General features: G+C 45.5%; 1 protein-coding gene across 4 annotated transcripts in view; it reads left to right on the forward strand.

Moving 5' to 3' along the window:
* The window catches only part of LOC126543714 (uncharacterized), a 28,323-nt gene extending 17,516 nt beyond the window's left edge, over positions 1 to 10,807 (forward strand). For all 4 annotated transcript variants that reach the window (XM_055062580.2, XM_055062577.2, XM_055062579.2 and 1 more), the window contains 3 exons: positions 6,926 to 7,030; positions 8,019 to 8,105; positions 9,611 to 10,807. In XM_055062580.2, the coding sequence (XP_054918555.2) occupies positions 6,926 to 7,030; positions 8,019 to 8,105; positions 9,611 to 9,787 (369 nt within the window). In that variant the 3' untranslated portion in view covers positions 9,788 to 10,807. The remainder of the gene's footprint in view (positions 1 to 6,925; positions 7,031 to 8,018; positions 8,106 to 9,610) is intronic.
* Positions 10,808 to 14,810: the final 4,003 nt, after the last annotated feature.

Consider the following 14,810-nt stretch of genomic DNA (forward strand, 5'->3'; position numbering starts at 1 on the left):
GAAATAATTACCCTCAAAGTCAAAGAAAACATTTCATTTAAGGAAGCCCGTAAAAGGTGCTCTCCATTCCACAACACACCTTATGCTGATGCGGCGCGTCGGGGGGCAGCGTCGCAGCGGCAATCGCCGAGTGCCCTGCCCGCGTGCAGCGAGCAGGCACCTTTGGCTCCTGCCCCCAGGGTGGAAGTAGGTAAGCCTACTCCATCCAACCAGCAACCAGGCCCGGCTACCCTTGGGTTGCCGGTCCCACAAGAGTTATCTGCGGCAACCTGCGCTGCACGCAGCGATCCCGCAGGACCGATAACGGCCACGAAGGTAGGCGCAGCTGAGGCTGCCTCGACCTCCCCGGCCCCTCCCAGCGCTGGCAACAGCCGGCGCAGCCAAATCCCACAGGGAGCCCCATCGACCTCAGGGCTGGTGGGTGCAGGGGTCTTGCCTTCCGAGGTGAGACTCTCACGAAAAACTTCTCGCTCGCAAGAGCGCGTGTCCGGCGCCTCACAAGAGGCAATGGACACAACACCTATACCTACGGCGCAGCAAGCGCCTAAGGAGCGGCGAGGTTCCCTCGAGCGCTCCAGAAAAAACAAAACCCCGGTTACAGGGCCTCAAAAGAGCTCTGTAACCTAAGGCATCACCTCCCTTTCCGTAGACACAGTACTTATTTAAAATAAATATGGATACACAAATTATCCAATGGAACGTCAGAGGTCTTCTTAGAAACCTGGATGACGTACAAGAACTCATACACAAACACAATCCAAAAGTGCTGTGTTTACAGGAAACACACCTAAAATCAAAACACACAAACTTTCTCCGACAGTATATAACTTTTCGCAAAGATCGCGATGATGCTATCGCATCATCGGGAGGTGTAGCTATAGTTATCCACAAAAGCATTGCGTGTCAACATTTACAGCTCCAAACGCCTCTTGAAGCAGTGGCAGTTCGAGCTGTCCTCCTAAACAAACTCATCACCATTAGCTCGCTTTATGTACCCCCACACTACAAATTAAACAAACATGAATTCCAGTCATTTATAGACGAATTGCCAGAACCTTATGTTGTTCTTGGCGATCTCAATGCGCACAGCTCCCTGTGGGGTGACTGTCGTATAGATGCGCGAGGTCGTCTTGTTGAACAGTTCCTTTTTTCTTCTGGTGCGTGCCTTTTGAATAAGAAGAAACCCACTTATTACTGTCTTGCAAATAATACCTTTTCTTCAATTGATCTCAGCATAGTTTCCCCGTCTATACTGCCTGAACTGGAGTGGGAAGTTGCGAACAATCCTTACGGAAGCGACCACTTCCCCATACTATTAAGAACACTTAAAGAAAACGAATATCTACCACAGGCTCCTAGGTGGCAGGTTGACACAGCCGACTGGGAGAAATTCCGAACCATAACTAGCATATCATGGGATAACATGTCCTCGTTACAAATTGATGCTGCTGTGGATTACCTTACAGCTTTTATTATAGATGCCGCATCTAAATGCATACGTGAAGTAAGTGGCTCGGCATGCAAACGGCATGTCCCGTGGTGGAACGATGAATGTAGAGTCGCACGTAGGAATCAAAACAAAGCGTGGGGGTTGCTACGCGCTTCGCCCACTGCAGAGAATCTCGTTAACTTTAAGAAAGTTAAGTCTCAAGGCAGGAGAACCCGCCGACAGGCCAGAAGAGAGAGCTGGCAAAAGTTTTTATCGAACATCAACTCGTTTACAGATGAGGCGAAAGTCTGGAACCGCGTAAATAGAATTAGAGGGAGACAAACATATTCACTCCCTCTGGTAAACACACAGGGTGATACGCTGCAACATCAGGCAGACTCACTTGGGGAGCACTTTGAGAGTGTGTCAAGTTCAAAACATTATTCGAAATCCTTCCTGAAATATAAGCAAATAGAAGAATGTAAGCCACTCAAAAGAAAATGTCCACAGAGTGAATCCTACAACTGCCCATTCAGTATTGCTGAGTTGAAAGCTGCCTTGAGCTCATGCAAGAGCTCTGCACCCGGATCTGACAGAATCATGTATGAAATGCTCAAAAACTTACACGATGACACGCAAGTTACACTACTCACACTTTTCAACACCATCTGGGATGCAGGTTACCTTCCAACCGCATGGAAGGAAGCTATTGTGGTCCCTGTTTTGAAACAAGGTAAAGACCCTTCCTCAGTGGCAAGTTACCGCCCGATAGCCCTCACAAGTTGCCTTTGTAAGGTATTTGAAAAAATGATTAATCGGCGACTGATCCATTTCCTTGAAATGAGCGAAATGTTTGATCCTTATCAATGCGGCTTTCGAGAAGGGCGGTCCACAACCGATCATCTCGTACGTGTTGAAGCAAATATTCGGGAGGCATTCATACATAAACAGTTCTTCCTATCGATATTTCTCGATATGGAAAAGGCGTATGACACAACGTGGCGTTACGGAATCTTAAGAGACCTGTCAGAAATGGGCATCCACGGTAATATGCTTAACATAATGGAAAGCTATCTGTCAAATCGTACGTTCTGGGTAAAAGTAGGCAATGCACTCTCACGTCCTTTTACGCAAGAAACGGGTGTACCCCAAGGAGGCGTGCTCAGCTGCACGCTCTTCATCGTGAAGATGAACACGCTTCGCGCTTCATTACCTCAGGCCATCTTTTACTCTGTCTACGTGGACGACATTCAGATAGCTTTCAAATCCTGTAACCTCGCAGTGTGCGAGAGACAGGTACAGCATGGCCTGAACAAAGTCTCAATGTGGGCAGACAAGAATGGATTTAAGATCAACCCTAACAAAAGCTCTTGTGTTCTTTTTACAAGAAAGAGAGGCCTGGTTCCGGATCCTTCCTTAGAACTGTGTGGACAACGAATACCTATCAGCAAAGAGCACAAATTCCTAGGTATCATACTTGACTACAGACTCACTTTCGTCCCCCACATTAAACATCTTAAAGAAAGATGTCTAAAAACAATGAACATAATGAAACTTCTATCCCACACTACGTGGGGTAGTGACAGGAAGTGTTTATTGAAACTCTATAAAAGCCTCATTCGATCACGATTAGACTATGGTGCCGTGATTTATCACTCTGCCGCCCCGAGCGCACTAAAGATGCTGGACCCAGTCCACCATCTAGGAATCCGGCTGGCCACTGGTGCTTTCAGAACGAGTCCCATACAAAGTTTATATGCAGAATCGAATGAGTGGTCACTTCATATCCAGAGAACATACATCAGCCAAACATATTTTTTGAAAGTCCACTCTAATCCTGAACATCCCTGTTTTAACACCATTAATGATATGACATATGCTACACTGTTTCGTAATCGTCCTTCCGTAAGACAGCCTTTCTCGCTGCGTGTGAGGGAGCTTAGTCATGAAATGCGTGTTCCACTCCTCGAACTTCGCCTAATGCATCTAGCCAAGCTGCTACCTCCTTGGGAGTGGCAGCTCATACAATGCGATATATCTTTCATGCAAGTTACGAAACACGCTTCAGACATTGAAATCCAAATGCATTTCCGGGAACTCCAGCACAAACACTCCTGCACGGAGTTCTACACAGACGCATCGAAGTCACACGACGGGGTGTCCTACGCAGCTGTCGGGCCATCCTTCTCGGAAACCGATGTACTACATGCGGAAACTAGTATCTTTACGGCTGAGGCCTACGCACTATTGTCGGCTGTGAAGCATATCAGAAAATCAAAACTCCAGAAAGCAGTCATATATACGGATTCCCTTAGTGTTGTGAAGGCCCTGATGGCATTCTCTAACCACAAAAATCCGGTAATTAACGAACTCTATTCTGCTCTGTGTAAAGCGTATATAGGTAATCAGCATGTCATCATATGCTGGGTGCCAGGTCATAGGGGCATCGAAGGTAACGTTCTAGCGGACCAGATGGCCACGTCAGTTGCATCATATTCCGCTAATCGCACCGCTGTAGTTCCTGTCACAGACCTGAAGCCCTTCTTACGGAGGAAACTACGGAACCAGTGGCAACGCCTATGGGACGCGGAAACAAATAATAAGCTCCACGTGATAAAGCCACAGTTAGGATTCTGGCCTTCCGTTACAAAATCACGCCGGACAGATGTCCTATTCTGTCGTATAAGAATAGGACACACATTCGGCACACATAACTATTTACTCACCAGAAACGAGCCTCCAACCTGCGGTAGATGCGGGGAGAGGCTCACCGTCCTCCACGCCCTTCTGGAGTGTCGGAAAGCCGAATATGAAAGAAAGAAACATTTTCCCATAGCATACCAGCAGCAGATCCCCCTTCATCCAGTAATGTTACTCGGCCCAGAACCGCTATTTGACACCGTCGCAGTTCTAAGTTATCTGAAAGATGTTGTGTTTCATGTTTTTAGCCCCACATGTTCGTAGCGTCTCCTCTCTTCAGAGGATGGCGCTATGATAATTATTTTTGAATAGCACATGCCTCTAGGCCCTTGTGGTTCAAGGGCTCTGGCGAGGCAGCAGTGCTCCAAGTAATTTTACCATCTTATATATTTTATAATTTGCATCATCCTTCTACGATGGATTTTAATATTCATAGTACTCGCCATTAATCATCGCCATAATTTTATAGCACATAGATTTTACGCACTTTACAGCGACTATTTTTAGGCCACTTTACAGCTAAATCACATCTTCCATAATACATCGTCAACATTAACACTTGTCATGGCGCTCTTTGGCCAAACCTGGCCCTTGCGCCACTAAACACAACACATCATCATAACTTCTTTAGGGGGGTGAGTCAATTGTACTACACGAAATTTAGTCAAATTTGTTTCAATGATACGTGAAGTTTTGTGAAATTCATATGTAATATACAAAATGTCATTAAGTCAAATTGTCATGTAATAGTTTACAATGCACCAGATACATCCGTCAGGTTGTCGTCTTCAAAATCTCAGCTCTGACAGCACACGGCAGAGATGTGTAAATGACACACTGATGTTATGATGCCAGTGGACCGTATGTGGTGCACATGTTTCATAAATGCAAAGACAGTCTGGTTTTTATTGCACATTGTATAAAGATTCTGACACCCACCTCACAGAATGTAGTGGGGACACAACGCTGCAAGCTCTCCGCGTGTGCGGGACATGGTAATGGTGACTGACTTTTTCTATGTTCTGCTTGCACGAGATGGCAACATTGTGCGGACTCATTTGCCGAAAGCCCGTTGCTCTTACGAGTTACACTTTGTACTAAGCCTGGATCTATGTCTCATAGTTACAGAACCAAGGTATCTGTTCTCCTGTTTTCAGAATGCAAACTTGGCACATGGACCAAGGCTCTCACATTACTGATTTACTGTATGAGGGTGCTGAACCTAGGCTGACTATATAGCGGCTTGCTGAGCATGAAAAGTCACAAAAGTTAAGGTACGATGTCCAACGTGTGGTGGGCTGGGTGAGAATTTGCTTGCAGAGGGACAATGTCTGGCCCTTCAACAAAAGAACTGCGCTCTGTAGCAAGTCAAAGACACTCTAACAAATAGTGTTCAAGATCACAATGAGTCTTGCAAGTCACACAGAATGGCGATGCAGTGAGTCCTCTTGTGTAGCCATTCCAGAGTATGCACTGAACTTGCGCAGAGGCAGTGTAGCAAGGATGCCCCTGGTCTGCTCAGTCCCTTTGTCGCGCAGGACCATAAAGACTAAACATGGCTGGCAACAGCTTGTTTAAGAAGACATTAAGGGTCCTTAGTGGGCGTTCTTCATTGGCCTGAGTTCTAAGGTACCACAGGCAAGTCTATCAGCCACCTCATAGCCTACTACACCTACATGCAAGGGAAACCAGTGAAACTTCATAGTAAATTCACTTAGGCACTCCATGTACTTGTGTGAATGACATGGTGTTTCTGCGAGGCAACTGGACATTCAGGAGGGAGGTTTTGCAACTCCTCCTGGATGTCATAGCCCGTGATTAGTTCTTATTAGTGCTGCGATTAGTTCACTGATTAGTTCTTCGCTTGAGATTGGTAACATTTAGCAGACTCTTTTCAGGGTATTAAATCATCAGGGGGAGGCAGTTTGGCATCGTAAGCTGGATGGCTCATAAGCTGTAGGCTACTGTCCTGTTCCGCCGTGGTCTTTGCGTTGTCTTGTTCACTCATCCCGCACTACACTTGTGAAAGATGGTGAACTGAAAGACATAACTACCTATAGCTTTTTCATTTCTGAAATTTTCCGGAGAGGAGGTGCTTGGGTGGAGCTGCCAGCATGTCTTGAAAGGCTATATCTGCCTGTAGCCAACAACATCCTTCTCCTCCAGCATTTCAAGATTAGTGGGGGGGAGATGACAAAAATGCCTAGAATACAGTGCCCAGGAGAACAGTCAGGGGACAACTCAGTAATGTGTGTTCACACATGTCACTTATGGGATTTGCATGGGAACATAGGTCCAGGGCATTTAGAATGTCCTTCATGTTGACACTGCAGTAGCAGTTCCAGAGATCCTATCTTGACAGTGGCCGTCAACAAGTGCAAACTGGAAATCAGGTGCTTGAAGGCACCTCGAGCCCTACACCACACAACTGGCAATGCTTTATTGGCTTGCCTTAGATACGTCTTCATCCCATGTTATGTGGGCATTTTCAGTATATTAATTCAACTAACTGGTTTTATCTCCTTTGTAAAGCAGTTGAACCTCAGTATAACAAGGTCGCACCCGACACGAAAATACCTTCATAACATTCAATATTTGTAGTAAGCATGCATTCATTACATGCTGACATTTCCAAGAAAATTTCAGTATTTCAATTCTTTCATTGAATAATTCATTAGATATCAGTGTTTGTTATATCGAAGTTCGACTGTAGTGTGCTCTCAACTTATTTTGTTGCATGACACAAATTTCTTTCAGGGCTGGTTCAGTAAAATATTGTTGCTCTTTTCCTCCTAGAGTAACCGAATAGTGAAGCTTGAAGGGCTGCATGAGAACAAGAACCTCTGTCACTTGTACATGTCTCACAATGGCATTGAGCGCATCGAAAACCTTGAAAACAATGTAAGTAGCATCTCTCCTTTTTATTCAAATGGTCTTATTGGTGCCTGTTTGCAGCTTCATGTACGACACTGCATGTTGGCTCTTGAACAGACTACAAACCCAAAGAAAGCTCTGAGTTGTACTGTCATCTTTGTTCACATGTTGAGGCATAACGTAAATGTTGGCAGATTTGATCAAACCACTTAATTCATTCCATAGTTGTGGTCTCATAGCTTGGAGAAAAAATCAAATAACATTGTCCCCACATTTAGCATACTTTTCTATAAGTACACAAGTGCTATACTTCATAATCAGGCATGTTACACCGAGGTAAAATCAGATTTTTGTAGGATACATTTGTTGTTCAATATGGACATAAGAAATCGCCGATGAAATCACCATGCTCTGTGATGAACTTTGTTTGTACCCCTAGCATAACAAAATGGAAAGATGTGCCATGAACATTCTATTTAGTGTGTATGTGGGATGTGACGTATTTAGCACTCAGTGCCATTATCAGCTCCTTCCTCTTATTTTCACATATCTTAGGTCAAAGGTTTCTTTCTTATTCAACTTCAGGGGTTTAAAAAAATTTACTTTTGCAGTAGGTTTGTTCGTTGTGCTGACTTATATGTAATTAATAACATACTTGATGCCATAATTATAAACCTCTGAAGCACCTAATTGTGTGTTAAACACTTTGGTGAACTCAGATTTCTTTAAATAAGGCACACTACTGCACTTGTAGTACAGCTGGTTTTTGTCATCAACAGTCGGCCATTTTTTCGAGGCATATGAAAAGTGTGGAATCTATAACAAATCATGGCAGTTGTGTTTCTTATTGTAATACTTTTTCTTTTTTTTGTGTGTGTGTGTGGGATGAATGTTGTACTTTGCAATTGAAAATGCTAGAGGAACCATAGGTTGTCAGTGATACATTGAGTAGGTACTAATTGCTGCAGGTTGCGTTTCTTCTTTGCTAACTTTGGATTTCCTCTTATATGCGCAGGTAAAACTGGAAACGTTAGACCTTGCAGCCAACAGGATCAAGCACCTGACCAACATTAAACACCTTGTCAACATTGAAGAATTCTGGGTATGGAACTGGGGCCTTTCTTGATGTCTCTAATGAGCTCCTCCGATATTCACGTGGTGGGAGTTAACATTATGCAGTTTCTACTATATCACTGCATTGTTTTCATGGCTCCCATTGGTTTGGTCTTGGCTTTCTGACCTACGTGTCCTTGGCAACCAATATGTGCCAAGGCATTGTACTAATAAATGCATTTATTATTGCATTTATTGTTTCGCTGAGACCAATTCGGTTCTGGTCCTGTCCCTTGGCAACATCTCGAGCTCAGACCGGTTGGCCGCTGAATACCCGGGCATCAGAATAATAGGCATTCATTAAGAATACTTTTGTACCTTTACCGTTTTGTTACTTTAGGCCCATCTAAATCAATACTGTAAGGAAGTGGGGTGCCCTATTCCAGTGCCATTGCCAGTGGTTTGCGCATTGTGGATGTTCAAGTTTTAAGGCATGCTTGATGCGTTAGCGGAGCTCAGTTCGCTGGTGCACTTTCACCAGTAAACTTTTTGACAGTATCTGTTGTTAGCTCTTGCAATGGGCTGATATAGATGGACTTATCTACAGTGCTTAGATTGCAAGGCAACACTGGAGCTGTGAGAGGCATCGTAGTGGAGTCTCTGGATTAATTTTGACCGCATGGGGTTCTTTAACGTGCACCTAAATCTAAGCACAGAAGTGTTTGTGCATTTATGCTGTGGCTAGGAGTCGAAGCCGTCACCTCTCACTCAGCTGCAGAACTTCATAGCTACCCAGCCATCACAGCGGGTGAGCAAAGCAAATAGCCGGTTCTGAAGGCCTTCGCTGCTTAAGTATGTCTTCTATGTGTTGTATAGTATGTTGTGTTTCCATAGCGTTTCCGCACACTGAATCACAGATCTTGTTCCTTGATTTTTGTGCATATGCAGGGCTTTACATGCGGGACTCGACGAATTCTTTTACAGAATTCGAAAATCCTAAAATAGAATGCATGTAGCTGTCTAATACATTCACTTCTCCGCAAGCTCGTGCATGAGACTACTCTTCATGCATTTCATCTTCAGCTTTCATGTAGAGGGCTTATTATTATTCTTATAATTTTGTGATAGGAATTACAATAACAAAGAGCAGGAATAATTTCCAGCCCAAATGGCCACATTTTGTTTGGGCCCATTGATTGGGAATGCCTGTGTATTCAAATTTTTGTGCAGAATGAAGAATCTAATGGTGATCGTCATTGATCAGACACTCTTCATCACAGTGTTCCTTGTAATTAAGGAATAGCTATGGAACATTAACATTGTCATATCATGAAACATCTGCACAATCTTTAGTGACAAGCAACTTTCCCGCATGCCTGATGGCATTATAAAATGTAATTAGGCAAAGACATGTACTAATGAGCTCTTTTTGGTTTTTTTCTCTCTTTCTTTTTACTGCACAACTTAATGGCTGCAAAAGTGGCATGCCATTTCAACTGTTCAGCTCTGTCTTATAACTGCTGCCTCTCTCTTCTTTTTTTTGCTCCTTTACAGTTCAATGACAATGAGATAGAAAGCTTCGAAGAGGTGGAGGTGCTCAGAAACTTCCCCAAGCTAGCCACAGTCTACCTGCACAGCAACCCCATTGAGAAGGACCCCATGTACAGGCGCAAGATCATGATGATATCGTCTACTGTGAAACAAATCGACGCCACAATGTGCCGGAAGTAACCTACCAATTCACCGGGCTGCACAACTTGACTTCCGCGCTCAGTGCCACAGGGTTTTTTTCGTCCATGTGAGGCTAGTGGTTCAAAACTTGGTTTTGTTGGCTGCATAATAACCAGCAGCGGTCATCAGCTAATGAGCTTCGAGGCTAAGCTTATGAGCTGCAAAGCTGAGTTGTGAAAAGGGCATCAAGATAGGGCGAATGAGAGCAGAGACCTCTTTGTTGTTTTGTTTGTGTTCTAAATAAATGCTACTTGGAAGTGTTCACTTCTCCCGTAGATCCTGTGAAAGGCTGTTTAACATCTGGTATTCGTTTTTGTACTTAGCACAAGCACTCTGCTTGTAGGTTGTGCTGTGTTAATTGATGCTTCTGAAATCCAAAGGCAGACCATCAGAAGTGTTAGTGAAAAATATGAACAAGGTAAACGGGCAGCATCATATAGTTAATGATCTGTATACCACCTGCCTGCTTTGCCTGGCTCTATTTTTGTAAGAGAAGGTGGCTGCGAGCAAACTTTTGATGTATGTGCTCATCTTTTAGTGTATTATACTTCTGCTTGCAATTTGCCAAAGAAAAGCAGTCGAGAGAACCAGATGTTCTTAATAAATTTAACCTATTCACAATATGTTTATCCAGACAGCATCCAATGTAGAATGAAGTCACTATACTTTAGTTGTGCACTAATGAGAGACACCGTTGGTAATATGAAGCTCTTCACTAGGATTTACAGATTTATTTTTTTATTTGGTGCTGAGTGATTCACATTACTAACAGACTTCTGCACCTCACGACACGCCAATTTGCTGTGTAACATTGTATTTTGCTTACGAAGAGCTGGCCGAAAATTAATTCTAGAGAGAGTGGGCAGTATGAATAAGTTGACATGTATGACATGTATGTTGACATATGTCTGCCACATTTTGACTTTGCAGTGCACGAATCGACATCCCTCCTCTATGTCTACTTAATGTAAATTGAGCTGCTCCTCTGTGCAAGAATAAAGGAATGTTTTTTGGATTCACCATTTCTTAGTGCTCATTTTTATGAACGAATTCTTGTAGTAATGCGTTTTTCTTCTATAGTTCAAAGTCTGTTCTTTATGTGCTCACACTCGCATTTAGTTAAAACACTCTCCGTTGAGCTCAAGCGGAACACTAAACCTTGCTATTGCGGCCAGTGCTTTGCCCTTCAGGTGAAACTGCTGCCAATTTGTAGCTGGCTGAAATGCCCTACATCCTGCTACAGGTGCTTGCGGTGAATGGTGGCATAACTTTTTCTATTGCACGATGTGTCGCTGCGTATGAGTCGCTCTTTAATGAATCTCTTTGGCGCCAACATGCATCACTGGGTATGTGCCAGAAGAAAAAAATTCGGGTAAAACTTTTATCTCGCGATGAAAGTCGATGTTAAATGCATTTAACATTGAAGCAATTTAGCGACACACCATATTGCCACTGCCGAAACGTGTCGAGTATAAAACGCGCAGCATCGGTCAAACCCTAAAGGATTTTTCATTGTCGGTGAAGAGGCTACACATATCCAGTCGCACATGCCCATAGTGACTCAAATTGGGGTTACAAACAAGGCACTGCGTAACCTCGTCCCGAAGTCAATAGGAGCAATAAACGAATACTTGAATGAGTGCTGGCACTCCAGCTGTTTACCTCCTGAGTGGGAATACGCACGGTTGGTGTTCATACCAAATCCAGGCAAGAAACTGAACCTAGAGAATTTTCGCCTTGTCTAGGCAAGCTCATGGAGCATGTAATGCTCTGCCACTTGCAGATCTTTGCAGAGGAACACTGTCTCCTACCCCCCACGGTTTCTTCGTTTTTTGAGCACACTTGTCGGCCCAGGACGTCCTCCTTTAATTACAACACAACCTCTTGCATCCAGACAGTGGTTCGAGCATGAAAGCTCTACTGAGTACGGACGTCCATAAGGCTTTTTGATGACATGTGCCACACAGCCATGCTTGAGAGCTTAGCTGACTTACAACTCGGCGAACAAACCTACAACTGCACCAGGTCGTTCCTCACAGATGTGACTGTCGAGCTCGTGGTCAATGCTCGCCTGTAATCCAGTTCGGTGACAACGGCATGCCGCAAAGGCGCAGTCTTGTCACCATTCCTATTCAACCTAGCAATGCGCACCCTGCCTCCTTAACTGAATGAAGTCCCGGAACTCGGACACACGCTATATGCCGATGACATCACGCTCTGGACATGTGAAGAGTCGGATGGCACAGTTGAAGAAACGCTCCAACATGTTACTGACATAGTCGTGCAACACGTGAACGCAGCGGGACTAGAGTGCTTCCAGCACAAGTTGGAACTCGTCCTGATCCGGCCACCCACTCGAAGCAAGCACAAGTCACCGCCCCCTCCCATCACGATATGCGTAAACCGGCAACCAGGCACCCATGCCGAGCATATGCGAGCACTGGGCGTGATACTACAGCAGAACCGGCGGAACGTCGTCACCATTGACGGGCTCCAGATAACATTATACCAGAACACGAGACTGCTACACAGAGTGAGTGCGCATATGCAAGCCACGAAGGAGAAGGACCTACTCCAACTAGTCCAGGCCTTTGTCGTCAGCCGTCTCACCTATGCACTACCATACCTCCAGTTACAGAAGACGGAACGAGCTTGCCTCGACTGCATTATACAACACACATGCAAGGTAGTCCTCGGCTTACCGAGGCACACATCCACCGAGAAACTTCAACTGGGAGTCCACAACACCATCGATGAACTCACTGGAGCACACCACACATCACAGGTTCACCGTCTCCAAAATAGCAAGACCGGCCGCTGGATCCTCGCTCGAACGGGCCTCGGCGCGTCCTCGACTGGCAGTGACCTCGCCGCCATCCCACCACACATAAGGGGCATGTTCGTCATCAAACCGCTGCCCCAAAAACACACTCGCCGGCCACCATGACGGCTGAAGAAGAGCAAGGGCCCAGGCGCTACACAAGACGTACGGGACCAACTCCGCCGTGTCATACGTGGGCGCAGCCCAGTACTCTGATCGACCCCACACCTACACCATTTGCACCATTTCGGGCCCATGCAGGACTCAAGGCACAGACAGCTTCGAGCTTTCTACGTGCTGCCACACCCACCGAAGCAGAAGAAGCCGCCATTGCGTTGGCCGCAGCCTCAACAGATGCCTGTAAAGTTATAAGCGGCTCCAAAACCACCATAACTTTGCGTGAGGAATAGTGGCACAGACCACATTAAAGCTCCTACAGTCAATATACAACAGAGAAGAATCACGCTCTGTAGAGTTGATATAGGACCTGGCTCATGCAGGGAATCCAGGTAACGAAGCAGCCCACCAACATGCTCGAGGATTCGTCAGCTAGCGGAGGGCCTGCTGGGACCGGAGACCTCAAACAAAGCCCTGCACTCGTATCACAACATAACCCAATATCATCTGGCACGATGCACTACATTCGCACTGCACAGTAAACTAAACAAGCGTCAGATCACCTGGCGCAGTTTACAGACGCACTCATACGTGAACCCCTACGTATACTGGCGCACTTACCCAGACAGCAAGTCCGTACTGTCACCTGTGCGACGAATTGGCTACGCTCAGTCACATCCTCAGGGACTGTGAGGAGGACCTCCTCCCCCCGATCTCTTGGCCTCTCCCTCACCTTTATCGTGGGAGGAAGTGCTGCTTAGCTCGAGCCCGGATGTGCAACTGCGAGCCGTCGAACCAACCAAAGAGGTCGCTGTCACACATTGCCTGGCGGCCATCTGGCCTTCCTGACAAGCCCATGAATTAACTCCCCCCTGTGATGAATAAAGCTGTCTCTCTCTCTCTCTCTCTAAAGTTGGTGTCAAAGAGGTTCATTGAAGGGCAGCACATACCCACTGTCAGCTTAATATGCATACTTAGTGACCCCAGTTCGTCCAACGGTTGGTTTCAAACACGGTACCCTCAGAACACGTAGCACTATGCTCTCTCTATCCATTATATCATGGACTGCCCACATGACCAAAGTTGTCGGTAAAATGATCTAGACACGCAAAAAAGGTACAAGCATAGCTACCGAAAAGTGCGTGACGCAAACTAAGAATCACAATCACATTAAAAATAATTTGAAATTAATCCGGTACTGGGCTGGATCGAATCTGCGTCATATATTCAGACACACGCGGCCTTTGCGTGGGTGCCGCCAGATGGCGCAGCTTGTCCTGAGGAAAGCGCCAGAGAGGAGCCCGGCTGCAGTATACGCCTCATGTACGCGTTTCAGGAGCGGCATTGCGGTGTGTCGCTACAGTGCTTCAAGGCTAATCGCATTAACTTCGACAGTCATCCTGAGGTTGTTCTGTTCTGTTTAGGGAAGCGTGATGTCCGTGATGATGCTAGGTTTCGTCGCACATTTATAGACACGTCTTGGAATCAGGCAAAAAGGCAAACAAATGTCTGGCGAACCGCCAGTTACCCATAAGCACTTACTGAATGTGAATAACAAAATAGAAAAAGTTATCCCAGAATACAACAACAAAAAACGCAAAAAAATATCCCGGTGATTACGATATTCCCAATGTGAAATTTGAGCGCAGCTGTATACGTACGTGTTTCCATTTCGCAAAGAATTTGAGACCGAAATCGCCGCACTGAGTGGCAGTGGACCAGCACCGTCAGCGCCTTAGCACAAGAAGGGGCTAAGGCGCTGACGATGAGCGGCATCGGAGCCAGCTGTGGAAGACGACGACCTCGCCAGCGGTACATGGCACAAGCGCGTTCGCACGGTTATGCCGAGGTACGCAGACGCTCAACCCAGGAATGGGCGCCCAAGAGCTGCACTCTAAAAGAGCTCATTGTGTACCTGTAAATAATTAAAGGAGGTAGAAGTCACATATACCTACAAGAGAACACAATATACGCAAGGTGTAGGAATTAGTTCTCATTCACTACATTGGGCCTATTCGATTAGACTTCCCGATTTTACTCCCATCTATTTAGCAAATTTCTAGCTGTAGTTCTAGCCCTGTGCAG

The sequence above is a fragment of the Dermacentor andersoni genome, chromosome 3 (genome assembly GCF_023375885.2).
Source record: "Dermacentor andersoni chromosome 3, qqDerAnde1_hic_scaffold, whole genome shotgun sequence".
Taxonomy (NCBI): Eukaryota; Metazoa; Arthropoda; class Arachnida; order Ixodida; family Ixodidae; genus Dermacentor; species Dermacentor andersoni.